This window comes from Suricata suricatta, chromosome 5 (assembly GCF_006229205.1).
Source record: "Suricata suricatta isolate VVHF042 chromosome 5, meerkat_22Aug2017_6uvM2_HiC, whole genome shotgun sequence".
NCBI lineage: Eukaryota > Metazoa > Chordata > Mammalia > Carnivora > Herpestidae > Suricata > Suricata suricatta.
The window spans coordinates 144,473,945-144,500,300 of NC_043704.1; the positions used below are offsets into that span (position 1 = coordinate 144,473,945).

Consider the following 26,356-nt stretch of genomic DNA (forward strand, 5'->3'; position numbering starts at 1 on the left):
TTGTAAAACCACACCACGCATTTCCAGACATCTCAGGGTCTTGGATATGCTTTCCACAGCCCACTGCCAAGTTGGCCGAAGCAGCTTGGTTGTTTTTCCAGTCTGGGGAAAACATTGCTCCAGAATGTTCCTTCTCTTCTTGGCAGAGGGTTGGATGCGTCGTGTCCAGTCCACCGTGTACCAAGAGCTGTGGAAAGCTGCAGGCAACGCAGCGCCCCCCCCCCCCCCCAAGGGCCCTGTACAGAGGCCCGTGTGCTTGCTTCCCATGGGCTCTCCACTTTGGTGCTTGGGCTTAGTGACTTCCAGGAGCCCAGAACCTAATCGCTTGGTCTGGCTGTGGTTGGAATGTGAACTGTTACACTTCCATTCGCTGTATCTCAAGAAACCAAAAACTGTTGTCTACTTTTACAGGAAGCTCCCTGCTACCACACTGCTGGGATTACCGCTCTATAGTTAAAACTATAAAAACAACCCGGGCGATGGGGTGGCTCAGTCAGTTAAGCATCTGACTCGTGATTTTGGCTCAGGTCATAAGGCTGATCCTGGCGACGGGCTCTGCACTGGCAGCGCGGAGCCTGCTTGGAATTCCTTCTCCCTCTCTCTCTGGCTCTTCCCTGCTCACACTGTCTCCGTCTCTCTCAAAATAAATAGATAAACTTCAAGAAAACTGTAAAAAATTAAAATAACCATTTCCTAACTTATAATGACAAATCTCAATTCCTTTTTCCCTCCCTCCTCCCTTTTAGTTATTAGTTGTTTGCCTGAGCTTATTGGACATCATATTTTTGGCTTTTTATTATGGAAAATGTCAAACATCCGTAGAAGTAGAGAGAGGAGCACGGTGAGGGCCCCTCGGCGGCCCCTGGTGAACGGTACCCCACCCACTCATTCCTCCGTATTGTTTTTAACAGCTTTACTGAGCTGTAACGTACGTGTTGTAAAGGCGTCTAGTTTTACGTGTGCGATTCAGTGATTTTTAGGAAATCGACATTTAGCTGTTACCATAATCCAGTGTTAGGCTATTTCCACCACCCCCAGAAGGTCCCTTGTGCCCGTTTGCTCCCGAATCGTTGTAGAGCAGACCTTCTCCTGTGTTTCCTCTCTTCCCCAAATACTTTAGTCTGTGTCTAAATTGCGAGGCATCTTCCTTGCTCACCATGTTGGCATTTGCTCAGACAGCATCTCTTCTGCTTCTTAGTAAGAGCAAAGCCCTGCATTCAGTGCTCTCTTTCTATAAACCCTGGAGAACCTGAGGGGAAATGATTACGGCACCCACCCCAGGAGTGCTGCTGAGAGTCCAGCCTCCCTCCAAGCTCAGGTCCGTGTTTACCATTGAGCCGGTGCCCTGGGGCCGGGCACTGGGGGGACAGCAGGAATGAGTGTGGGTCCCTACCTGTGTGCTCAGAGGTCAGCTGTGCCCGCAAGTAGGGATGCAGTGGGCAGGGGCCGGCTGGGCTGGGCTCTGAGCTCAACCGTCAGCTCGTCTCAAACTAAAGCTTCGCTGTGCGTGATCTGTATCTGGACGCGTGCATGCAGGTTGTAATTTTCATGGTTTCCTGAGGCGCCCTTGCTTCTGGGGTTAAAGCCCCTGCTTGTTTTAGGATGCACAGGATAACAGTGGATGTCTTGGTCTCATCCCCCATGTAATATTACATCCCGAGTGATGCTTTTCCCTCCTCCCCCACCCCACCCCCCAGCTGCCATCCATCTCACTCCCCTCCCAGGCATGAGTGAGCGGGAATGCGGCCCAGCACAGTGCCTGGATCACAGATCTCAGGAAATGGACATCAAATTGCATTCAGTCATAGATTCATTCATGTATTTACCAAACATCCACGGATAGCATGTGTACCATTCAGGGTTCGGGCACTGGGGAGTGAATGAAACAGATTAAAACCCCCAGCATCGTGGGGCTGATATTCAGGGATGACAGACAAAAATAGTAATAATAAACAGGTAAAGTAGGGGCACCTGGGTGGCTCAGTCAGTTAAGCATCTGGCTTCGGCTCAGGTCATGATCTCATGGTTCATGGGTTCGAGCCCTGTGTCAGGCTCTGTGCTGACAGCTCAGAGCCTGGAGCCTGCTTTGGATTCTGTATCTCCCTCTCTCTCTGACCCTCCCCTGCTCACGCTGTCTCTCAAAAAATAAATAAAAAAAAAACCAGGTAAAGTAAACAGCTTTGCTGGGCAATGATAAGGGCTCTGAAGCAGAATGACTGAATAAGTAGCATCTACAAATGATAAACGAATTACCTTTTTGGAAGCAGAGTACTACAAAACTATATGTGTAGTATGAGCCAATCTTTGAAAAGAAAAACTAATGCATATATGCTTTAAGTATACCTGTTTGGAAACAAATCCTCCCAAATGCCAAGGGTAGTAGTTATTTCTGAGAAATGGGATGATAGGTGATTTCTCTTGTCTTAAAAAAAATTTTTTTAATGTTTATTCACTTTTGAGAGAGAGAGAGAGAGTGAGAGGAGTGGGGGAGGGGCAGAGAGAGAGAGAGACACACACAGAATCAGAAGCAGGCTCCAGGCTCTGAGCTGTCAGCACAGAGACTGACGTGGGGCTTTAACCCACGAACTATGAGATCATGACCTGAGCTGAAGCTAGCCACTCAGCTGACTGAGCTACCCAGGTGCCCCTGAGTTTTATTTTGTTTCTTGAGGTTTTTTTGTTTTTTTTTTTAATTTCTTTAATGTTTTATTTATTTTTGATACAGACAGAGACAGAGCATGAGAGGGGGAGGGGCAGAGAGAGAAGGAGACACAGAACCAGAAGCAGGCTCTGAGCTAGCTGTCAGCACAGAGCCTGACGCGGGGCTCGAACCCACGAACGTGAGATCTGACCTGAGCCGAAGTCGGAGGCTTAACCGACTGAGCCACCCAGGTGCCCCACCTGAGTTTTATTTTAAGTAGATACTTGCATGAGTTGATTTTCTGTAATGAACAAGTATTGGTAGTATATTTGGTTTAAGCAGACTTGACATGAGTACCGTTCCTAAGAGGCCCTTCCAGAGTCGGAGCCCTGTCTCCAGCATGAGGGAAACTGAGGAAAGAGTAGGACTTCCCTTCCATCCCGTAGAGTCCCAGGCAACGTTCGTGCTTGCTCCCAGCGGGGTCAGGACAAAAGGATTCAAGTCTTTGCTGAAAACAGCGGCCAAAAGCTAGGAGGGGGGCCTGTGAAGAGAAGCAGGTCTGTAGGCCGAGCAGCGCAGTGGTTAGATTCAGGGCCCTGCCCGGCATGCCGGGGGCCCAGCCCAGCTGGCTCCTTTGCCTGACTGTGTGACTTTGAGCAGGTTGCTTAAGCTCTCTGTGCTTCAGGTTTCCTGGAGAAAGGACACCGGTAACAGTACTGGGACTGTTGTGAGGGTGAACTTGTTTAAAAATTGAAGAGTGCTTAGCTCAGTGCCTGGAGAGAGGAAGAGTAAGCACTCAGAAAGCGTTGTACCCGTCATTTGTGGAGCAAGTCAAGGAAGGCAGTGTGACATCAGCGACGGTGACAGAGAAAACACGGCAGAGAGGAGACCACATGTGAAACAGACAGGAGGTGGCTGTGGGGACTGGGTACTACCTGCTGGCCAAGCCCCGTGTCCTTTCTTTGGGAACCAGGCCCTTTATCCCTCCCCGCTCCCCACAGAGCTGCGGGGCTTGTCCCTCCTCCCTCAGTGCCAGCGCTCGAACTGACCCCGCTGAGGGCCAGCTGCTGAGCAGGGCGCGGTGCAGACTTCCCCGGGGCAGGCCTTGAGAAAGTTCCTTAAGGAAACTTTAGAGGTAGAAGGGTGGGCGATGCCTCCCCTCCGTGGTGGGGTCTGGCTCACGTAGCCCCCGCCCGTCACCACCTTTCGCGCATCTCTGCGGGACTCCAGCCTCCTGACAAGGAGCAGACGTGATGACGCTGGGGGGTGAGGTACAAGCTCAAGCCACTGAGGCATGGCAGCCCTTCCCTCTGGAACACACTCTTCCCAGAGTCCTGGGAGTCACGCAGACCTGGGCTGTGTTGGGCTCCGCCATCAACCCTCTATGGCAAGTGACCCACCTGGTCCTCCCCTTCCTCACGTCTGTGAAAGGGCCACTGTGCTGCCTGGCTGTGTCTGCGGGGGTGACAAGAGTCAGCCTCACACCATGGGGCAGCTCGGAGGTGCTCTGCAGGCGGTGGCGCCTGCCTCCTCTTGCCTCCTCACCCCGGGGGCTCCCAGTTCACTCCCTGGGAGTGACATGCTGCTTTGTGCATGTCTGGGCAGTGGGCAGTCACCTGCCCCGAGAAGTGGGTCATCAGGAAGGACCAAGGGCCGCTGTGACAACGTGGAGAAGCCACAGGGAGGGCTCGACTGCAAAGGGAAGAGCCTGTTCCTGGGCACGGCAGGTGCAAGAGGCAGCGGATGATGCTTTCATTCTGGAAATTCAATCAGCAGTGACAGACACTAGGAATTCCAGTCAGATACTGAAAGAGAAACACACTAGAGAAACTATTACTTGCAAACATTTGCGGTTTCAGTTTGGTTCAATATGAGGACCAACCCACCAAGTTTGCTACATAATAAATGTCAGTGGTGCTTCTGATCTTTTCTAATATGCTGATGTTTTTGACAAGGTGAGCGTTCTGGCTTCATAGTCTGAGTGTGCCTGGTGACCTTTGCCAGCAACGAGCGGTGGTGACGGGGGTGACGTGGTGTTGCACGGGCTGCCATCCGGGCTGTGCGGTAGAAAATTGATGAGGGACAGAGGAGCATGGCCTGGTCTCAGTAACAAGCTGAGAATGTTCTGGCTCTGTTGCCAAGTAGGAGTCTGGGAACCCGTACTCACCGTCCCTGGGAGAGCCTGCATGCCAGACCTCCTGGGGCAGCTAACTTTCAGCCAACTTTGAGAGGTATTAGAGAGCAGCCTCCAAAACTCCTTCATTTTTTCCCACATGCCAGGCTAGGGCCCTAAGTGAAGTTTAAACAAAAAGCACGATTGTCTTCTCAAAGCACTTGAGCCCAGTAAGGGAGGGAGACGTGTGGCGTTTTTTGTTTCTGTTCAATGCAATAGAGTGTCATGGAGCCGGCACGGAGAACGGCAGGGTGGCCCTAGGAACCGTCCACTCACCCGGCGTTGAATTCAGTCCCTATTTTGTGCAGGCGCTCTGCTGGGAGAGGCCCTAGAGTAGCTGGGAGAAGGGTGGTAACAAGGTGACCAACAAGCAAATACACATTTAACCAAAAACCAAGTAGATAAAGTACCAGCCACAAAGGTTCCATCAGAGAGAATCCTGGGGACCCGCCTGGGGGGCAGCCCTTCAGGCACTCCGGGAGCCCAGTGTGCCCAGAGAGGCAGCAGGAACTGGGACCAGAACCTGCAGGTAGAGCTTAAGAAACAACCCCAGGGCGCCCGGTTTGCTCAGTTTGTTGATTTCAGCTCAGGTCATGATCTCACGGTACGTGAGTTCGAGCCCCACATCGGGCTCTGTGCTGATGGTGTGGATCCTGCTTGGGATTCTGTATCCGTCAGTCTCTGCCCGTCTTCCACTGGCTCACTCTCTCTCAAAGAAACATTTAAGAAAAGAAGACACCAACCCAGAAGCTATAAAAAATAATGTGTAAATTTGACTGCATAAAAATTTTTAATTTCAGTACAACAAAAGACTAAAAATAAAGGCAGCTGAGAGAATATATTTGCAATATCCAGAACAGGCAGTACGTCAACATTCAGAATATAAATATCAAATCCATAATACACTTTTGAAAGGATATTCAACCCTAGTTGAACACACTAGTTATCAGGGAAATGATTAAACAAAAGGCATCGTTTCCTTTCTTTGTAAATGCTGATGATAATCAATGTGATTATCAATGTGATCCTCTATGCAGGGGAATTCATCTTTTTTTTTTTTTTTTTTGGATAGCATTTTGCAGCAAACATCAAAATCTTCGATGGGAGTATGCTTTCACTTCATAATTACACGTCTGGGAACCTTTCAGTGCTGTTCATACGTGCAGAAAGTAGCACGTCCAAGAATATTCGTTTGGAGGATTGTGTGTGTTAGTAAAAAACTGAAGATGTGACAGATGCCCAACAGCGAAAGATTGTGTAAGGTAGTGCTTCCTGACCAGATGCAGTGCACCGCCCTCCCCCGCCCCCCCCATCTTTGCCAACATCTGGAGACATTTTTGGTTATTGTACCTGGGATGGTGCTTAGCAGCACCTGGCCTCCTGTGGGTGGGGACGGATGCTGCTAACCGTGCTGTATGTAGGGCAGCCCCTGCCAAAACAGTGTCCAGCCCCCACTGTCAGCAGTGCTGAGGTTGAGAAACACTGGGTCAGCTAGAGCCGCAGCCAGTTGGAAGAAAAGGGTGAATCTGTACATGAGCTAGTAAAGGCCTCTAGGACGTGTCATTAGCTTTTCCACAGCTTAATATGTGATTTTTATAATACAAGGAAAGAAAATAGCACATTTAAAAAAACCGCCTAATGATCAGCTCTCCCCAGAGGTGACCACTGTTAAGGTTTCTTAGGGCTCCTTCCAGAAACAGACCCGGCACAGACAAGCGCATTTGGTTTTTAATAAGCTGAAGGTATTTTGCCGCATGGTTAGATTCCGAAACCAGTGCATTCATTAATTAGCCGGCTGCTCACAGCCTGCACCTGGGGACCCCTGACATAACGTCTTTTAGGTTATTTCCCCCCTTTGTGTTTTCAAGGGCATTTTTTATTTTTGGATACAGAACAAAACTGTTTGCTGGGGGTTGGGAGGATGGGAAGGAGCTTGTAACCAAAAGGCTGATACTGGTGTGAAAGGAGGGCGCAGAGGAAATAAGCCACTCTCGCATGTGGGTGTCAGTGAGGTTCCACAAGGGCTGTTTGGGGGCGATGACCGGGGGCGGCTGTAACAGGAAGGTGGGGGTCGATTCCCCTCCACCCCAGGGCAGAGTTCGGCCAGAGTTCGAAACCTATCAAATTGCTCCTCTGCCAGCCCACAGCCAAGCAAAGTCATTAATGGGCCTCCTTGCAGATCCAAGTGCATTTTGCAATCACGGACTCGCCCCATCTCTGACTTTTTGAACAAGCCTGGCTTTCATCTCCTGGGCTTTTCCAGAAAAGCCTCTTAGAATTGGGTCTGAGACCTTTTGATGTTGGCTTTCATCAGCTTCTTCTCGTTCCCCTGCCTGTCTTCCTCGCTGAAACGTTATTCCAAGGTCAGGATGAAAACCCCTGTGAGAAGGTGGGGCCAGGTGCCCTGCCCACCTCCACTGCCGGGTTCTCGAAGCCTAAGGCGTCTGGTGCCATCTTCAGCCCGATGCAGGCACACTGAGCAGACCAGACCTGGCAGGAGCACGGGAAGATCCAGCCCGCCGAGAGAATGTTCCGGGCCACAGACTGCAGGCGACGGGGCCCCCTGAACACACCGGAGGCTTCTGCTGCCCAGCTCTGAAGAAGGCTTGTCCTGAAGACTGCCTCTTGAGTCTTCTCTAGAAATGTTCCATCTTAGATTTCAAAATTCTGTTTCTTCCTTGAGGGACACCCACCCAGGCTGAGACCCTGAGGAAGCTGCGTGGCGCCTACTGTAAAGTTAAGACCAGGATGTTTTAGTGCCAGAGTTGGCAGTGCGGGGGGGGGGGGGGGGGGGGGGGGGGGGGGGCGGGGGAGAAGGCTGGGGTGTGAGTGGGAGGGATCTTCACTTTTCTCAAGAGATGCTTCAGGTGTGAAATTTAAACCCTCTGTGGCTTTCACAAAAATCATCTCTTCTTTCTAGTAAGCATTTTGATAGAATAGAGTCAGAAACAACACTGTTTGGGGGAGAAGGGGGTGGTTTCTAATCTAAGATGATTCTAGGGATTCTGAACAGCTCCACAGCTGGTCTGTGAGACCCCGGCTTTGAGTTGGGGTGCTTGCAACGGTACTTTGAAAACCCTGTACATTTGTGTTAGATATTTTATTTTCCACTGTCATGGCAGTTTGATATAAAAGAACAGATCTTTATCAGAGGAGCTAGAGAACACACCAATTAGTCCTTTGGACGGCATCACATTTAAGATCTTCTACACGGAACTACGTCCGCCTTCCAGAAGCCTCAGCCTTCTTCAGTTAGCCCTGCTGCAGTTTGTCTGAATTCTGCCGTGACTTTTGGTTTGCTTCTCTGGCTGGAAACAAGAAGAAATTTGAGGGGGCTGTGGCTGGGCTGAGGGAGAACCAGCACCCAGGGCCTTTTCCTCACCGTGGTCGTCTTGCTCGTTCTTCATGCTTCACTTCCTGGCTGCCCCCAGCGTACTGATCTTGAGGATTCAGGGGTCTCCGGCATTTGCAGAGGTTACCTGCTAGTCTTAGAACTGAGTTCTGAAAAGATTGGTGTCAATCAGATCTTTTTTTTTTTTCTTAAGCACGTTAGCCACGATGCTGGCCATTTAAAGTAGGAATGAATGAATTATTACACAAAAAGGAAGCTTTTAGTTGCATGCATTAGTACACACCATCTGCGGTCTAAATGAGGTTTTCCGAAGTTGGGATTCCCAGAAGAGCACAAGGTAGGCGGCCTTCGGCCAGTTGAACAGGATCGGGAAGTCTTCTTTCACAAGCGTGTTTCCCAAACAGGTTTGCGGTACAACAGTCATGTACTTCCTGCTTCAAGCCCTGGGAGCTCACTGGGGAAGACCTGCCAGACCCCTTTTGTTCATTGGGAAACTCCCACATCCCTGTGTCACCATGAGAAAGGGGTGACTGTCACAGATGAAGAGTTGTGCAAATTATTCTAATCTTTGCATCCAATTAGGCACAAAATTGCCTCTCTGCCTAGGAATCGTGCCGCACAATCCTGAATTCTCTGCATTTTAAGGCAGGCCTTGAAGGGAGGGGTCAGCGCCGAGTGGGGATGCCCCTGGACCGGAGGCCTGCGAATGGGGACTGATACCCAGCAGAGCCCTGGTGATCACACACAGTCCCCAGTGAAGCAAAGCTCCCCTCGGAGCTCTAAGACAGCCTCAAGGCATGAATCATTGTATCACGAAGGCTGGCTGGCTCAAGAGGAACCGAAAAATGAAAATGACGCTTATTGCTCATTTTCTAAGGGGAATACGCAAACGGAGAGGGTCCCTCTATGTCAGAGGCACACTGCCTTTTGGGTTCGACAAGCAGAGCACTCGTCATGCCAGACTCTTCCCTAGCCTTTGTCCCTGCTCAGAGCAGTTTGACAGAGGCTAGAAATGAGGGGCTTGAGAAAGTAGAGCGTTTTTCTCACTAACCACTTTAATCAGCGTTAGATCCATTTTTGTGATTTGACGCTCATTATAGACTCAAATTTTCTTTTCTTACTTTTCTTTTTCTAAAGTTTATTTGTTTTGAGAGAGACAGAAAGAGAGAGCGAGCGACCAGGACAGGGACAAAGAGAATCCCAAGCAGGCTCTGCACTGTCAGCACAGAGCCCGACGTGGGGCTTGAACTCAAGAACTGGGAGATCATGACCTGAGCCGAAATGAACAGAGACTCAACTGACTGAGCCACCCAGATGCCCTGACTCCCATTTTCTACCGCAGATTTTTCCCTGACAGCACAATAGTCTGGACCCCATTTGAGACCAGATAGTTCTTCGTTGTGGGCACAGCTCTGTTCTTTATGGGGTGCTTAGTGGTGCCCTGGCCTGTGCCCACTAGATTCCCGTAGCACCCTCCCATCGTTGTCACAACCAAACCAGACATTGCCAAAATCTCTCTCTCTCACACACACACACACACACACACACACACACACACACCTTTGCTCACTGTTCTATAGGAAAGAAGCAATAAAAAATCATCTTTGTCCTAAGCTAGTTGTACTTTTAAAACAGACCCTCGGGTGGTACGGACATCTGGTGTGTCAGCGGTTCATTCCCTGTGTGGAGTCAGATTTTGTTCTTGTTGAGTGGCCTTTGCAGAAACCGGGGCTCTTCTCTCTCTTCTTCGCATCTGCTGTCCCCATGGTGTTCATATGTTGCTAGTAACTTACCTGACCTCTGAATTCATTGATAGGCCATTATCTTCTTACTTCTGCACACGCGTCCGTTCATGCAGCAGTGCACTCGGCTCTCGCCACGTGCCCCAGGCCCAGTGATGAGCAAGCGCCACCTCGTGCAGCCAGGGCCCCGCAGCGCCTCCCAGTGCATCCACCTCCCTCACCTGGTCTGTGATGAGGAAGGCGGTTCTGCGCCTGCCATGGAGGAACGGGTCCTTGGAGTCCAACAGACTTGGGTTCAAATCCCACCTCCACTGCATATCGGCGGGGTAGCTTTGCACTACTTCTTGAACCTGTGTACCTCAGTTTCCCAGCGTGAACCTGGGGGGTGATTTTCTCCCCGTGGCAGATTTCTATGAGGCTTCAATGAGATCATGTACATCAGGCGTTCGTAAATGGTAAATTATGGTCTGCCAGCTGCTAAGTTGTGACATACCACCCATCTTTGTGGGTGAAAAACAGTCAAATACTGGCAACTTCCTACAATTCAGCCTACTGTGTAAATAAACGGAACGACTCTGCTTGGTTATTTCCCCGCACACCTGCCCCGTCTCTCAGGAGGCATCCTGCTGGCACAACCTAACTCATCTCAGAGGACAAAGCTACTTGCTACAGTCCTCAGCATTTATGCCAGCATTTTTTAAATTATAAAAAAAAAATTGTTTTAATGTTTATCTTATGTTTGAGAGACAGACCAAGTGTGAGTGGGGGAGGGGCAGAGAGAAAGGGAGACAGAGAATTCAAAGCAGACTCCAGGCTCTGAGCTGTCAGCACAGAGCGCGACGTGGGGCTCAAACTCACAAACCTCGAAATCATGACCTGAGCCAGAGTTGGCCGCTCAATGGACTGAGTCAACCAGACGCCCTGAGCTGGCATGTTTCAAAGGCCTGCACTCTGGCAAAGTGTCCTCTCCCAACCTTGCAGCCAGTCCAAGAGGAGATAAGCTGAATCGCAGCAGTGGCTCAGTGTTCTGTTGTTGGCCGTCTGGGTGGCCGTTGTGGCCAGGCATTTCTCTTACGTCTGTGTATTTCCGTCCCAGGTCACTCTGCTGATTGCCTTCATCTGCGTGAGGAGCTCCGTGTGGAGTAGGTACAGTGCCTACAGCTACTTTGAAGTGGTCGCCATCTGCAACTTGATAATGATCCTCGTCTTTTACCTGGTGCACCTCTTCCGTCTCTACCGCGTGCTCACCTGCATCAGCTGGCCGCTGTCGGTAAGGGCGTGGCCCGGCCCGATTCCGGGCACCCAGAAACCAGGATATTAGCTGGGACACCGAGCCCCAACAGAATCTGTCCCATCTGCGCCCCCCAGCGCTCCCCTCCTCTTTCCTCGCGTCTTCCGGCTGTAGCCCTGCACTCCCTGCTGTCTGCTGGGCATCTTGGCCTCGGTCCGCTGGTTTCTAAAACTCACTTCCCAGCCACAGGAAGTGGCTGCCTCAGCACTTATTTTCTTGAGTGACGGAAAATGGGCCATGTGTGTCTGAGTTGGGAGGAGGAATGTGGGAGGAAGAAGCTCATAGAGGCAATAGGTATTTATACTGTTGTGAGTACTGAATAAGATTCATCAGCTAAAAGGGACCAGCAGAGTCTCAGGAAAGATTTCAGAAGTTTCCAGGGTTTTTTCTACCCACTCTATTATTTTTAAATTTTTAATGTTTATTTTTTGAGAGAGAAAGAAAGAGACAGAGCATGAGGTGGGGAGGGGCAGAGAGAGGAAGACACAGAATCTGAAGCAGGCTCCAGGCTCTGAGCTGTCAGCACAGAGCCCAACGAGGGGCTTGAACTCATGAACCGAGAGATCATGACCTGAGCTGAAGTCAGACACTTAACCAACAGAGCCACCCAGGCGCCCCTCTATTATTTTTTTTTTATAAGCTTGATTGACATACACTTCACATGCCATACAATTGCCCATTTAAAGTGTCCAATTCTCCAGATTTCTGTGTTCCCAGAGTTGTGCAACCATCATCATAGTCGACTTTAGAACATGTTCTTCGCTTCAGAAAGAAACTCCATACCCTTTAGCTGTCACCGCCTACCTTTCATCCCCTCCAACCTTAAGCAACCACTGATCTACTTCCTGTCTCTCTGAATTTTCCTCTTCTTGACATTTCCTGGGAATGGAAGCATACGTGTGGTCTTCTGTGACTGGCTTCTTTCACTTAGCAGAGTGTTTTCATGGCTTTTCTGTGTTGTAGCCGGGGTCTGTACTTCCATTGTTTTAACAGCCAAGGATAGTCCGTTGAAAGGATATAGCACGTTCTGTGTATTCTGGTGGACATTTGGGTTGTTTCCACCTTTTGGCCATTATGAATAATGCTGCTGTGAACATTCACGAACACGCGTTTTGTGCGGATGGGTTTTCACTTCACTAGGGAATACACACGAGAGTGGAATTGCTGGGTCCCTTGGTAACTGTGTCTAGTTGTTTGAGGAACTGCCAGACTTTTTCCCAAAGCGGTTACACCGTTTTACATTCCCATCAGCGGTGCTGTAGGCGGGTTCCGGTTTCTCCACATCCTTATCAATACTCGTTACTTTCTGACTTTCTGATTTTACTCACTCTAGCGAGTATGAAGTGGTATCTCATGGTTTTGATTTGCATTTCTCTGAAGACTGTTTAGGTCAGTCATCGTTTTATGAGGCTTTTGGCCATTTGTGTATTTCCTTTAGAGAAATGTCTACTCAGATCCTTTGCCCATTTCTTGATTAGGTTGTCATTTTATTACTGAATTCTCAGAGATATTTTAATTAGAAGTCCCTTACCAGATAAATGATTGGCAGATACTTTGTCCCATTCTGTTGGTTATTTTTCACTTTCTTAATTTTTCTTAATGTTTAGCCGTTTATTTCATGAGAGAGAGAGCGCGTGCACGCACACGAGCGTGGAGGGACAGGGACACAGAGAGAGGGAGAGAGAGAGAGAAATCCCAAGTAGCTCTGCACTGCCAGCACAGAGGGGCTGGAGCCCACAACTGTGAGGTTATGACCTGAGCCGAAACCAAGAGTTGGATGATCAACCCTCCTGCGCCACCCAGGCACCCCTCGTTTTCACTTTCTTGATAGTGTTCATTAAAGCACACGTTTTTAGTTTTGATGAAATCTAATGTAACTACTTTTCTCCTATTGGTGGTGTTTTTGATATAAAATCTAAAAAGCTATTGCCAAATCCAAGATCATGAAGATTTACCTCGATGTTTTCTTCTAAGGAGTTCCATAGTTTCAGCTCTTACATTTAGGTATTTGGTCTATTTTGAATTAATTTTTTGTGTGTGGTGTGAGGTAGGATTCAACTTCATTCTTTTGAAGGAAAGGCTACATTGAAATGTAAATATCCAGTTGTCTGGGCACCATCTGTGGGAAGACTGTTCTTTCCTCACTGAATTGTCTTGGAGTCCGGCTGGAAATGAGTTGGCCATAAACATATGGATTTACATCTGGACTCTCGTTGCATTGATCTTACTACACTGTTTTGGTTGCTGTAGATTTGTAGCCAGTTTTGAAATTCAGAATTCTGAATCTTTCTATTTGTTCTTTGTCAGGATTATTTTGGAGTTTTGCAATTCCATATGAATCTTAGAATCCGCTTTTGGGGTGCCTGGGTGGCTGTTGTTTAAGCGTCCGACTTCAGCTCAGGTCATGATCTCACTGTTCATGGGTTCAAGCCCTGCATTGGGCTCTGTGCTGACAGCGCGAAGCCTGGAGCCTGTTTCTGATTCTGTGTTCTCCTTCTCTCTCTGCCCTGCCCCTGCTCGCACTCTGTCTCGCTGTCTCTCAAAAAGGAATAAGTGTTTAAAAAAAAAAAAATCACCCTTTTAGTTTCTATCAAGACATCAGCTGGGATTCTAATGCAAACGCACTGAATCTGTGGATCAGTTTGAAGAGTATTGCCGTCTTAACAACATTAAATTTTATGATTTAGGGACCTGGGAGGTTTTCCCATTTATTTAGATCGTGTTTAATTTCTTTCAACAATGTGTTGTACTTTTCGGAGTATAAGTTTTGTGCATTTTGGACGGAGGAGCTTAAACTTGTTCCTAATTTTTTTGATGATATTTCAGATGTAATTATTTTCTTAATTTAATTTTTGGATTGTTCATTCCAATTGGCTAGAAATACAAGTGATTTCTGTATATTGATCTTGTATCCTTAACCTTGCTGAACTCATTTTCGATCCAATACACTATTAGTAGAGACCTTAGACCTTTCTAGATACAAGACTGTGCTGTCTATGAATAGAGATAGTTTTATATTCCTTTCCAATCTGGATGTCTTTTATTTCATTTTCTTGTCTTATTGTAAGAAATTAGTTGAATATTGAAGTGACAAGACCACACATCACTCTCTTGTTCCTGAGCTTAAGAGGAAATATATGTGGGTTTTTATAGATGAGATTTATAAGGTTGGAAAAGTTAACATCCAGTCCTTCTTTGTGGAATGTTTTTATCATGAAGGGTGTTAGCTTTTGTCAAATGCTCCTTTGTCCATTGAGATAATCATGTGAGTTTTGCCCTTAATATTCTGTTAATATAGTGTATTGTATGACTTTCATATGTGGAACTAATTATTTCCATCCCTGGGATAAATTTTGTATATAATTCAGCTTATATGTAGCTGGATTTGGTTTGCTAGCAGAGTATTGAGGATTTTTATATTTGTATTCATAAGAGATACTGGTCTATAGTTTTCTTGTGATACCTTCGTCTGGTGTTGTTATCCCAGTAATTTGGTCTCAAAGAATAATGTGGGAAGTGTTACCACCTCTTCTATTTTTTAGAAGAGTTTGTGAAGAATTGGTATTATTATTTATTTATTTTTAATGATTTTTTTTAACATTTACTTTTGAGAGACAGAGACAGTGTGATCAGGGGAGGAGCAGGGAAAGAGAGGGAGACACAGAATCCAAAGCAGGCTCCAGGCTCTGAGCTGTCAGCACAGAGCCTGATGCGGGGCTCGAACCCATGAACAGTGAGATCATGACCTGAGCCGAAGTCAGACCTTAACCAACTGAGTGACCCAGGCGCCCCTGGTATTCTTATTCAAATGTTTGGTAGATTTCTGCAATGAAGACATCTGAGCTGGGTTTTTCTTTTTCTTTTTTTTTTTTTGAGCCTGGTTTTTCTTGTGGGTAATTTATTATTCTTATTAACTCAAACTCTACTTGTTTTAGATTTTTTCAGATTGTTTACTTTTGCTTCAGTCATTTTCAGTGGTATGTCTTTATAAGAACATGCCTATTTCATGTAAGTTTTCTAATTTACTGGCATACCGTTGTTCATAGTATTCCTTTAAAATCTCTTTTATCTCTGTAAGAGCCATAGTGCTGTCCCCTCTTTCATTTCTAATTCCAGTCATTTGAATCTGGTCATCTTTTCTCTCTTTTTTTTCTTAATCAGTGAGGCTAAACTTTTGGCTGTTTTGTTGACCTTTTCAAAGAACTAGTGTTGGTTTCACTAGTTTTCCCTATTGTTTGTCTGTTCTCTAGGTCATTAATTTCTGCTCCAGTTCTTTTTTCCCCTCTATCTCTGTGTTTTAGATTTAGTTTGTTTTTCTTTTTCCGCTGTCTTCAGGCAAAGATTAGGTCATTAATTTGAAGTCTTTCTTCTTTTTTAATACAGGTATGTACAGCTATAAATTTTTTTCTGAGCACTGCTTTAGTTGCATCCCATAATTTTAGTATATTATGCCTTCATTTTAATTCATCTTCAAGTATGTTCTAATTTCCCTTGTAATTTTGTCTTTGACCCATTAGTCAGGAATGTGTTATTTTCTACATATTTCTGGGTTTCCCAAATTTCTTCCTGCTATTGCTTTCTCATTTCACTCTTGTAGCTGAAGAACATACTTCATGTTGTTTCTGTCCTTTCACTTATTGAGTTTTATTTAATGGTTTAGCATATAGTGTCTCCTGGAGAATATTTTATATGCATTTGAGAAGAATGTGTATTCTGTTGTTGGGTACAGTGTTTTATAGATGTCTATTAGGTCTAGTTTCCTTATAGTATTGAGTTTTCTATTTCCTTGTTGATCTTCTCCCTAATTATTCTACACGTTGTTGAAGGTCGGGTATTGAAGCCTCCAACTATTATTTTTTAATTACTTGCTTCTGCCTTCATTTCTGAGTTTTTGCTTCATGTGTTGCTTTGTTATTAGGTGCATACATGTTTATAATTGTTCTGTCTTCCTGATGGATTGACATTTTCATCATTATAAAATGTCCCTCTTTATCTTTGGTAACATTTTTTTTTGTTTTAAAATCTATTTGTCTGACACTCCTCCAGTTTTCTTCTGGTTGCTATTTGAATGGCACATCTTTTCCTTCCTTCTACTTTCAGTCTATTTGTATCTTTGAATATAAGGTTTTCTCCAGTAGGCTAGTTGGATCCTTTTTTTTTAAAAGAAAAGTCCAGCCCGACAACCTCTGCTTCTTGATTGGATTGTTTAAGTACTCACATTTAATGTTCCTACCTGCTATGCTATTTTGAGAGACCTTTCCGTTGTGTTCCTGAGTTAGAAGGCCCTTTTCAAAGTTATGGCACCTTTCTGCTTCTTTCGAGAACAAGCTCCTCTGATAACGACGCTGACAGAGGACAAGCACCGGAGAGAGAAAAGCTGGGGACAAGAATGGGGTGGGCGGAGAGGAGGGTGAGAACGCTGGAATCTTCCATGGGGCACTGTTGGGGCCTCCTCCATTTAGGAGTCTCTGCAGTCAGTTTTCCCTACCCCATGTCGTATTCCTCTTTCTTTAGGAGTGAGAATCCTGGAGGGAGAGAACTTCACTTACTAACCTGCTCTTCAGTCAAAATCTCTGGTCTACCTTCTGATAGCCTTTTCTGGTCTGCAAAGGGGAAGTGGGGGTGTTTGTTTTTGCACAGCTTTCAGAGAAGCTGCCGATTAAAAGTGGAATGCTTTTCTAGAATTTAATAGGTGACTGCCCTGATGGGCAGAACTTCATGAAGGACTGATTCCTCAGTCCTCACCAATGACAACTAAGAAGGAATACACTCTGGATCCCACGGGAGTCCCCTCACAGCCCTAAGCCCCAGTTCCCCCTCTGATCTGGTATCTAATGGGGAGAAGGAAGGATGAGGTGGAAGTCACCTTGCTGCTCAATGACCAAGTTCAGGGTCACTCAGGGTCTGCGGAGATGCCATCGTAAGCACGGAGGGCGAGTGGGTGGAGGTGGATGGACGCACAGGCGGAGTCTGTCCTGCTAGCAAACTCCGCAGCAGAGTGGGATGAAATGAGGACAAAACCCGCAGGCTCAGGTGCCCGAACGCTCGCTGCTCCTCCCCCACAAGCTGCCCCTCCCCCACAAGCACGTCACAGAAGGGCCCTGACCTCACTCGAAGCTCTGACTCCAAGTGTGAGGGGCCGAGCATCTCTGGTCCAACAAACTGCTCACAGAGTCGATGGGCGCCCCTGGCACCAGAGCCAGCACATCGTCAGACCAGAACTTTCTCAGAAGCCGAAGCATCAGACGCACGTCTCTTGGAGGGGCTTTGCTTCTCAGAGCTGGAGCTGCCTTTAAACTCCAGCCTGGGAGCCGTGAGAAGCTGTTGGCTTTCGCTTTGGCCAGACGTCAGGGTCGCGTCTACAGATCGCTCTCAGGAGTGGAGGCTTCCTTGGTGGATATCTTTCCTCACGCGACAAGTGTCCTTTCTCGCTATTGCGTCTCTGGCTGCCTGCCGGCTCCTTTTCTGGCTTGCGGGGCCTTGTCCTGGCCTGCCTTCCGCCTCCGCCGCCTGTGAACTGACTGCTCCTGTCAGGGTTCCTCTCTTCTGGGCCCAGTTGCCTCTGAGAACCAGGAATGGCCCTCCTCACCCACTGCCTTGCTTTGTTTTTGTCCCCAGGAACTTCTGCACTATTTAATCGGTACCCTGCTCCTCCTCATCGCCTCCATCTTGGCAGCCTCCAAGAGTTACAACCAGAGCGGACTGGTAGCTGGAGCGGTGAGGACGGTCTCGGGGAAACTTCCTGAATGAATTCACGTCTAGTGCATTTTCTTCCTGAGGGGCGGCGAAGGGAGTGTTTCCTGGGGCCTTTCTTTCCTAGAGAAGTACCCATCGGTACCCACCTCAATCCAGCCAGCGACCATCTCCCAAGAGCCTTAAACTTGGCCCACAGCAGAGGGTCTCAGCAGGCGGATTTTCTGGGCTTCCGGTGCACGCAGACGGCCCCGGCGGCCCAGCCCTCCCACTGCTTAACTCGGGGCCAGTCGGTGCTATTGCACACGTCTGTTTGAGTCATTTGCTCGTGGCCACCTCAGTGCTGTGTGGGCGAAGGTTCCGAGGCCTGTGTAGGGCCCAGGGGAAGGGTACAGGACCAGTTAGTGACCCCTGCCGTGAGTCCTGGCTTTGCTGGTCCTGATTTATCACAGTATTCTGGCCAGGAAACACTTCCAGACCTTTCACAGGTGAAAATGGATCGATCTGATAGCCTGAATAGAACCATGGAAATGTATAAAAATAGAGTCTGTGGGGGCTGTCTGTGTGTACCACACGTATACATGGTATGTATTTATTACTTAAAAAACTTTTTAATGTTTATTATTTTTGAGAGAGAGACACACACACAGCACGAGCAGGGGAAGGACAGACAGACAGGGAGACACAGAATCCGAAGCAGGCCTCTGGCTCTTAGCTGTCAGTACAGAGCCTGACACAGGACTTGAACTCACGAACCGTGAGATCACCACCTGAGCTGAAGTCAGACACTTAACTGAGCCTCCCAGGCGCCCCTGTATTTATTATTATTTGAAGATTCATAGATTCCTGCCATCTGATGTCGGATTTAGCTAACTGGGTACAGTTGGGTGACCTGTGGGCCGGTACTGATATGCCTCACTGACGAGGTTTTTGAGTTTTAAGAAAAGCTCCAGGGGACAGTTGCTCTTTCATGTCCACGTTATCTGAATTCTCCAGACTTTGGGTTGGGAGTGGTTTAGTGCCTGGAGCTCCACCGAGGGGTCGGGTCCGGCCTACACAGGTGGGCATGGGGCAGCCCGCCGTCGCTACAGAGGGGGGCAGCCAAGCCTCTCAACCCGCAGGCCCTGCAGTGCCTCCCGCAGCCACCCCTCCCCCCCAAGGACAGGAGTGGGTGCCACCTGTAGGGCCCCACCTGCCCCACTGCAGGCCGGCCGGGGTCCGCTGTGCTTCCGAGCCACGTGGGGAGGTTTCCACTGGGTTTTAGGGTTCAGGTTGCACATAACCGTGTTTCTTAGCCCTAGAATTCCAATGAGCCTCACTTATCATACACTGACTGTGTGCCTAGGACAAAGCCTAGGCCATGGGGGAGCCAGAAGAAATAAAAAGATACAGTCCTTGCTTATGAAAGAATGGTAATCTAGTTTAGGAGTCAAGTCCAAGGCACACGAAACAATTAGCAAACAAGCCATTATTGTCCAGAACGGCATTGTGTAGCGATATAATAAACTGTTCAATTATGCAGCGCAGAGAGTTGGGGACTAGGATAGTATATAATGTGCTAATTGTGCAGAACAGACAATGAGGGGCCAGGACAGCCTCCAACAGGCTAATTATGTGGTATAAACAATCGGTACAAAGGGAGCCAAGGAGAGGGACCTGGGGGAAGGGAGCGGGTGTGGGCCCGCAGGGGCAGCCGCGTGTGTGAACCGGCGGCCAGGCTTGAAAAGAGAAACCAAACCCTGGGAATCCTGCCCACAGTCCGCCTGCTCCTGGCTCTTCTATTTCGTGTCGCAGACCGGAGGCCGTTTGCAAGTCTGGGAACACGTGGGCAAGAAAATAGAGCAGCGTTCAGTTGATTCCTAGAGTTCAGATCCCACGTCGGGCCCTCGCTGGTCTGTGGCCCTGAGCAATCTGGTTGACTTGCTGTCCTTTCATGTCTTCAGCTGCCAATGGGGGCGGCGGGGGCGGGCGGGTAACAGCATCACCCAGCTGGCACTGGGCTGGGAGTTTAAGGGATCAGCACACCTAATGGGCTTAGAACACGGGCGGGCACGTAGCAAGTGGTCAGTAAATTATAGTTGCTGCAGCTGCTGGTGTTCACAAGTAAGGAAATGGCTTCAGGCTTCAGAGTTTCAGACAAAGACAGCAGAGTGTGTGCCTGCTTCTCTCTCCACCATCGGGGGTCTCACACGGGGCCCTTTTCCTCTCTGGGCGCCCTGTTCCTCATCTTTGAATGACGTTGGACTGGGCTAGGTCAGCTTTCCTAGACAAGCTAGGTCCGCCCCTTGAGCCTCAGAAAAGAAAGGTGCGCTGCCCTGTGTATTTTAGGCTAACTTTATTTACATATGTGCAAACATAAGACTGTAAATCGAGGCTTCAGCTTCTGGCTCTCACATGGCTATAAAGCGAGACAGCACAGAAAGCCATTAATGAATGAAACGCAAGGCTACCACATCAGTAAGATCCCTCAGAACATTAGAAATTTTAAAACCTAAATTAAAAGTTACAATTCCACCTTTTCTGCTTTCACTAGCCCAGGATCATTAAAGCACGGTGTCCTGGGCGCAGGTGAGCTGTAGACACAAACCCAGACGTGGGCTGTGAGGATGCCGAGGGTGAGGAGAGCCAGGCAATGCAGGCCAGCGCCCTGCTGGGGGCAGCGGGACCCAGGGCCTCGGTCCTGCACCTGAACAAGGACCAGGTGGTCGGCTCACGGACTCCCCAGGCTCCCTCCTGGCCAAGCTGCTCCAGAAACAGGCGCAGGAAGGGCGGAGGGCCCGGGCGGTTGGCCCTGGGCCGCCTGGGAACTTCCTTTGCTCTCTCTCCTGCGTAGATCTTCGGTTTCGTGGCCACTTTCCTCTGCCTGGCGAGCATATGGATGTCCTACAAGATCTCGTGCGTGACCCAGTCAACAGGTGAGTTCTGGCTGCCTGCACACAGATGGTCTCTGCAAGTCCCCTCTGCTGGGGGGCAGGAGGATGGCGTGGAGGCCCGGGCGGAAAGGTGTGACCCAAGGCTCTCTGCTCTAGCCCTGTTTAGACAGCGCAGGACACCCTCAGAGATCAGCCTCTGATGGTGAAGCATCATAACCTGAGCCGAGATCAAGAGTCGGATGCTTAACCAGCCGAGCCACCCAGGCGCCCCGGTGCGACATTTTCTTTAAGTAGGTTCCCTAATGACAAAACTAAAGTGTAGAGAATCTAGAAAATATAAATAAGAGAAACAAAATATTTCCAATGAAAACCATATGTCAGCACACTGCCCAGAAACAGCACCTGCTGGGTGTCTCTGCTGGAAGTACCTCTGTCTGGTTGGACGGATGGACAGATGGATAGATAGACGGATAGACAAATACACAGATACATATGTTGCTTATATTTAAAGGCTCAGACTTCAGGTATTCTTTATAACCTGGTCTCATTCTCCTACTTAACCACCTATCATGCATTTCCCCCACATGTCTGGGGATTCTTCTCCATCACATTTTTTAAAAAGATTTTATGTATGTATGTATTTAGATTTTATTTTTGAGTAATCTCTATGTCCAGTCTGGGATTCGAGCTTAACAACCCCAAGATCAAGAGTTGGTTGCTCTAGGGGCACCTGGGTGGCTCAAACAGTTAAGCGACTGGCTTCGGCTCAGGTCATGATCTCACGGTTCGTGAGTTCAAGCCCCACGTCGGGCTCTGTGCTGACAGCTCAGAGCCTGGAGCCTGCTTTGGATTCTGTGTCTCCCTCTCTCTCTGACCCTCCCCTGCTCGTGCTATCTCTCTGTGTCTCTCAAAAATAAATAAAAAAACATTAAAAAAAAAAAGAGTTGGTGGCTCTAAGGACTGAGCCAGCCAGGTGCCCCTCACATCGCTTTCTTTTAAGTGTTTATTTATTTTTGAGAGAGAGCATGAGCCAGGGAGGGGGAGGGAGAGAGGGAAGCAGAAGATCCGAAGCAGGCTCTGTGCTGACAGCAGAGAGCCCAGCGCGGGGCCAGAACTCATGAACTGTGAGACCATGACCTGCAGTGAAGTCAAACACTTCACCGTCCATGCCACCCGGGGGTCCCTCCATCACATTTAACGGCTCTGTGCTGTTACATTGACTCCAATGCATGTCTGTGTCATAACTCACCTCCTCTCTGGGGTCATTGTGTGTGTGTGTGTGTGTGTGTGTGTGTGTGTGTGTGTGTGTGAATTCTTTGCTGCTAAACAGTATTGTAAAGAACACCCTTGTAAATATATCCCCATACTCATCCCTGATATTTTATCTCTAGAATGCATTCCTAGAAGGAACACTGCTGAGAGCTTGACTCAGTTATTTTGATTAATCCGCTTCTTTCTTTACCCCAGCCTGTCCTTTCCTGGTTCTTTTTCTTTCTCTTAAGAAAACAACTAAAAGAATATCAGAGCATGTACAGTGCATGTCTGAGTTGTTTTCATCAGTGTCCGTTCCCTGTAGAAGTCACTGACAAAAGGGAACAGGACGCTGACGGGAAGGAGCCCGTCACCAGAGACCACAGGCTGTAGGATTCTGTTCGCACGGACTGGGCAGCAGAGGCACATCCAAGGAGGCGGGAAGGCCAGAGGCAGGAGCTGGGGAGGTGACTGCCGATGGGCATAGGGTTTCTTCTGGGAGGGATGAAATCGTCTACGAGGGTGGCATTCAGTGCCCGCCCAGTCCCTTGAGTACATGAAAACTGTGGAGCCTGCACTTTAGGTGGGCGAATTGTACGGTGGGTGGATTTTATCTCGCTAAAGCTGTTTAAGGAAAAAATCAATGAGGGGGCGCCTGGGTGGCTCAGTTGGTTAAGCATCTTGACTCTTGGCTTCGGCTCAGGTCATGATCTTCGGTTCACGGGTTCATGGGTTCAAGCTCCGTGTCGGGCTCTGTGCCAACCGCTCAGAGCCTGGGGCCTGCTTCAGATTCTCTGTCTCCTTTTCCCTCTGCCCTGCCCCTCCCCTACTCACATTCTGTCTCTCAAAAATAAACAAAATTTTTTTTAATTAAAAAAAAAGCAAAACTCAGTGGAGAAAAGCAGAGAATGTAAAAGTGATTGGGAACATCTCAAGGTGATACAGGACTTAAAATTATGCAGGAAGAGCCAACAGAAACCACTAACACCGTGAACGTCCCTCCGAGGATAGGCCTGGTGGGGGGAAGACCAGGGGCAGAAATCCGCCCTCCACCTTGTACTAATGTGTTTTTCTTTTAGAAATATATTCAGGAAGAGAAAACAAATTCCAAGGACGGTTGGTGCTGGGTGGAGGAAGGCGTGCACTGAGCAGAGCTGCGGGGCAGCCTCCTGGTGTGCGGCTTGGCTAACTTGGCTGTTTCCTTCCCAAGATGCTGCTGTGTGAGGACACCCTACGCCCAGCCCGAGGCGCTGGCACGGAACGTCGGGGTGGCCCCGGGAGGGCCTTTGGACCCTCTGCTCCGCGCCAGAGCCCTGCCCCCACTGCTGGGCACCAGAGGGCCTCTGGCGGCCTCCCTGCCTCCCGGGCCTCTCTCAGCCTCCCTTTCCAGTCTTCCTTGGAACATGGTCCTCCCCGCCTGGGAACGACGAGCCACCTCCGGGGAAATCGGGTCTCTCCCTCCTGCTTTTAGAACCAACCGCCTCAGGGACTGGTGACCCCACTTCCCTACCACCACGGAGGGGTTTCTGAATCTTCCTGCCGAAACCTGCTTTACTCCACATTCCTCAGGGGGGTGAAGCTGCCTTAAGTCCTCTTATAAAAACAAAGCCATCTCCGGGGCGCCTGGGTGGCTCAGTCGGTTAAGCATCTGACTTCGGCTCAGGTCATGATCTCACGGTTCATGGGTTCGAGCCCTGTGTCAGGCTCTGTGCTGACAGCTCAGATCCTGGAGCCTGCTTCCGATTCTGTGTCTCCCCCTCTCTTTCTGCCCCTCCTCTTCTCATGCTCTCTTCCTCAAAAATAAATATGAAAAAAAAGCAAAAACAACAACACCGTCTCCTGTTTTATCCAGCCTGGGAAGAAACCCCTCTTGAGGAGACCAGACCCTCTTTCTTAAGTGAGGCGTGCCTCCTTTCAGGCCTCTGCCTTAATGACCAGTGTGAGCGTGTGTGTGGACGTGGATGGGGGGCACGTGTGCATGTGTGTTGTAATAAAAACATTGACTTGGCCAGTTGCGCTAGGACTTCTTATTAGACGAGAAAGCTGTAAACCAGGAGTTGAGTGACAGGGCCCACAAAGCTCATGGGAAAGCACTTGGTGCATCTCGGGGCCCCTCAGTCTGTGTGCACCCCACCCACCTCCCCAGAGATGAGAGCAGTAAAGGATGCAGAAGACATTGGCCCCTCAAGACTTGCATATTTTCAGAGTAAATGGATGTTAAGGCTGGAAGCCAGTGCTGTTCACACAAGACCTAAGGAATCAGGAGCAGCACAAGCAGCCTTCGAGAAAGAAGGACATTCTGGTACCTACTGCAGCACAGATGAGCCTAGATGATGCTGTACTGAGTGAAATAAGCCAGACACGGGCGCCTGGGGGCCTCTGTTGGCTAAGCATCCAGCTTCGGCTCAGGTCATGATCTCATGGTCATGGGTTTGAGCCCTGCATTGGGCTCTGTGCCGACAGCTCAGAGCCTGGAGCCTGCTTTGGATTCTGTGGCCCCCTCTCTGTCTGACCCCCCCCCCCCGCTCGTTCTCTGTCTCTCAAAAAAAAAAAAAATCTTAAAAAAAATTAAGCCAGACACGGAAGGACAAACACTGTATGATTCCGCTTCCAGGAGGTTCCTAGAGTAGTTAAAATTCAGAGACTGAAAGTAGAAGGCTGGTTGCTGGATCCGGCCTGGGGGCTGGGGGGGCAGGGGGTGGGGGTGGGGGGAGTTCACAACCTCCATGCCGGAAGATGGGAATGTTCTGGAGATGGATGGTGGCGGCAGCTCTGCAGCATAAATGAATGCCAATGAGCTGCACCTAAAAGTTGTGAACATGGTTAAGTTTTATGTTACGCATATAAAAACAAAAATTTTTAATGTTTATTTTTGAGAGAGAACAGAGTGTGAGCAGGGGAGGGGCAGAGAGAGAGGGAGACACGCAGGCTCCAGGCTCTGAGCTGTCAGCACAGAGACTGACGCAGGGCTCGAACCCACGAACATGAGATCATGACCTGAGCCAAAGTCGGCCGCTTAACCGACTGAACCACCCAGGTGCCCCGTTGTGCGTATTTTACCACAGTTTTTTGAAGAAAGCAGTACCAGACATTGTGTCCAGGCACCTAAGCAGCTGAAAGCGCTACTTGGGGACTGGGGGCAAGTCAGGCCACACCCAGCCCGAGGCCCACAGCATGGCCGGCACCATGTTCTGACACGCCAGAGAATACAGGCTGAGGGACACGTGTGTCGAAACCAGGCCCTCTTGGGGGCTGCTGAGCCCAGGCGAGGTGCCCGTGTGTCACCCAGACTGCATACGCAGCGCCTCAGCTCCCAGCCTGGGGGAGAACGACTGGGCAGTCAGAGCCAGGCAGAACCGAGTAGAGACAAGGGAAGACTGGACCCTGGAGGGAGGACAGGCCATGGGGGGCCCACGCCGGCTCACTGTGGCAACCTGAGGCCCCAGGAAGGGGTGTGGGCACCTGTGCCTGGAGGGACACCGGGAGAGGAGGCCAAAGCTGGTCTGCCCACATCCTCTACCACAAGCAGCCGGCTCCCTGGCCAGCAGAGCCTCCCTGGGCCGGGCCCACCCCTTGGGGAGGAAGGGATGGAAGGCGTAGAGTGGTGCTCTGCCTAGGGGAAGCCTCTGCCACCCCCGAGAAAGACCGTTGCTCACAGAGGCCCTCCGACATTGCCCGCCCGCACTTCCCCTGAACGCGCTGGCCGGGCGCAGGGAGGCGAGAGGGGCTAGCCGAGTGGGAGTGAGGTTGGCGATGGAGCTGGGCTGAGGCCGGGCCTGGCCGGGGACAGGCCTCTGGGACGGCCGGGCAGGCCTGGGACCCCCCAACGGGCAGCTGGCTCCGGTGTTTGCAGACAGGCCCAGCAAAGGAAACAAGGGTGCTCCTGAGGTGGCCCTGGCCTCGGGGGCCTTGCAGGCCTGTGCTAGCAGCTTCTCTTCCAGACACGTTTCTGCTCGGCCCTCCAGCCAGGATGCTCCAGTGACCTGGGGCTGGCCCATTCGCTGGGCCACCACCTCCCAGCAAGAAAAGCGCAGGTTGGCTTCGGCCTGTCTTTGGGGCGTCTCTCCTGCAACCCCGCTTTCCCAGCGCGAGGTGCACATCTGTGAATTCTCAGAGGGGCTTCGGGGGCTCACGGGCCTGTGACTTGATGTGCGAAGTGTGTGTTAACACAAACCACACACTCGCCCGTTCTCAGTAACAAACACTGGCACCGGGACCCTCCGCCCGCCAGGCCCCCTCACGGGCTCCGTCGCTGTGGGCCGCCCACCAGGGACACTGGCCCTGCGGCCTCTACATGAGGAAGACGCCAAGCTTGTGAGGCAGGCCGCGGCAGGGCCCGC

The 26,356-nt window shown here is 49.6% G+C and overlaps 1 protein-coding gene across 3 annotated transcripts; it reads left to right on the forward strand.

The window, feature by feature from the left end:
• Window positions 1–5,962: 5,962 nt before the first annotated feature.
• On the forward strand, window positions 5,963–23,705 carry CMTM7 (CKLF like MARVEL transmembrane domain containing 7). Of its 3 annotated transcripts, none has more exons than XM_029940387.1 (5): window positions 5,963–6,076; window positions 11,005–11,178; window positions 17,818–17,916; window positions 20,726–20,807; window positions 23,227–23,705. In XM_029940387.1, the coding sequence occupies exons 1-5, from the start codon at window positions 6,050–6,052 to the stop codon at window positions 23,238–23,240; spliced, it is 396 nt and encodes a 131-aa protein (XP_029796247.1). In that variant the 5' UTR covers window positions 5,963–6,049; the 3' UTR covers window positions 23,241–23,705. The 3 variants fall into 3 exon arrangements, with proteins under 3 accessions (XP_029796247.1, XP_029796246.1, XP_029796248.1); XM_029940386.1 differs by lacking the exon at window positions 5,963–6,076 and adding an exon at window positions 9,965–10,234; XM_029940388.1 differs by lacking the exon at window positions 5,963–6,076 and adding an exon at window positions 10,344–10,363.
• The last annotated feature ends 2,651 nt before the right edge of the window (window positions 23,706–26,356 follow it).

Excerpts from the sequence above, each read along its gene's own strand:
- CMTM7 (XM_029940386.1), top strand. The coding sequence starts at position 10,019 with ATGCAGCAGTGCACTCGGCTCTCGCCACGTGCCCCAGGCCCAGTGATG. Across the intron at positions 10,235-11,004 it reads CTCCACTGCATATCGGCGGG|GTCACTCTGCTGATTGCCTT; the intron begins GTAGCTTTGCAC and ends TTTCCGTCCCAG. Across the intron at positions 17,917-20,725 it reads GCGGACTGGTAGCTGGAGCG|ATCTTCGGTTTCGTGGCCAC; the intron begins GTGAGGACGGTC and ends TCTCCTGCGTAG.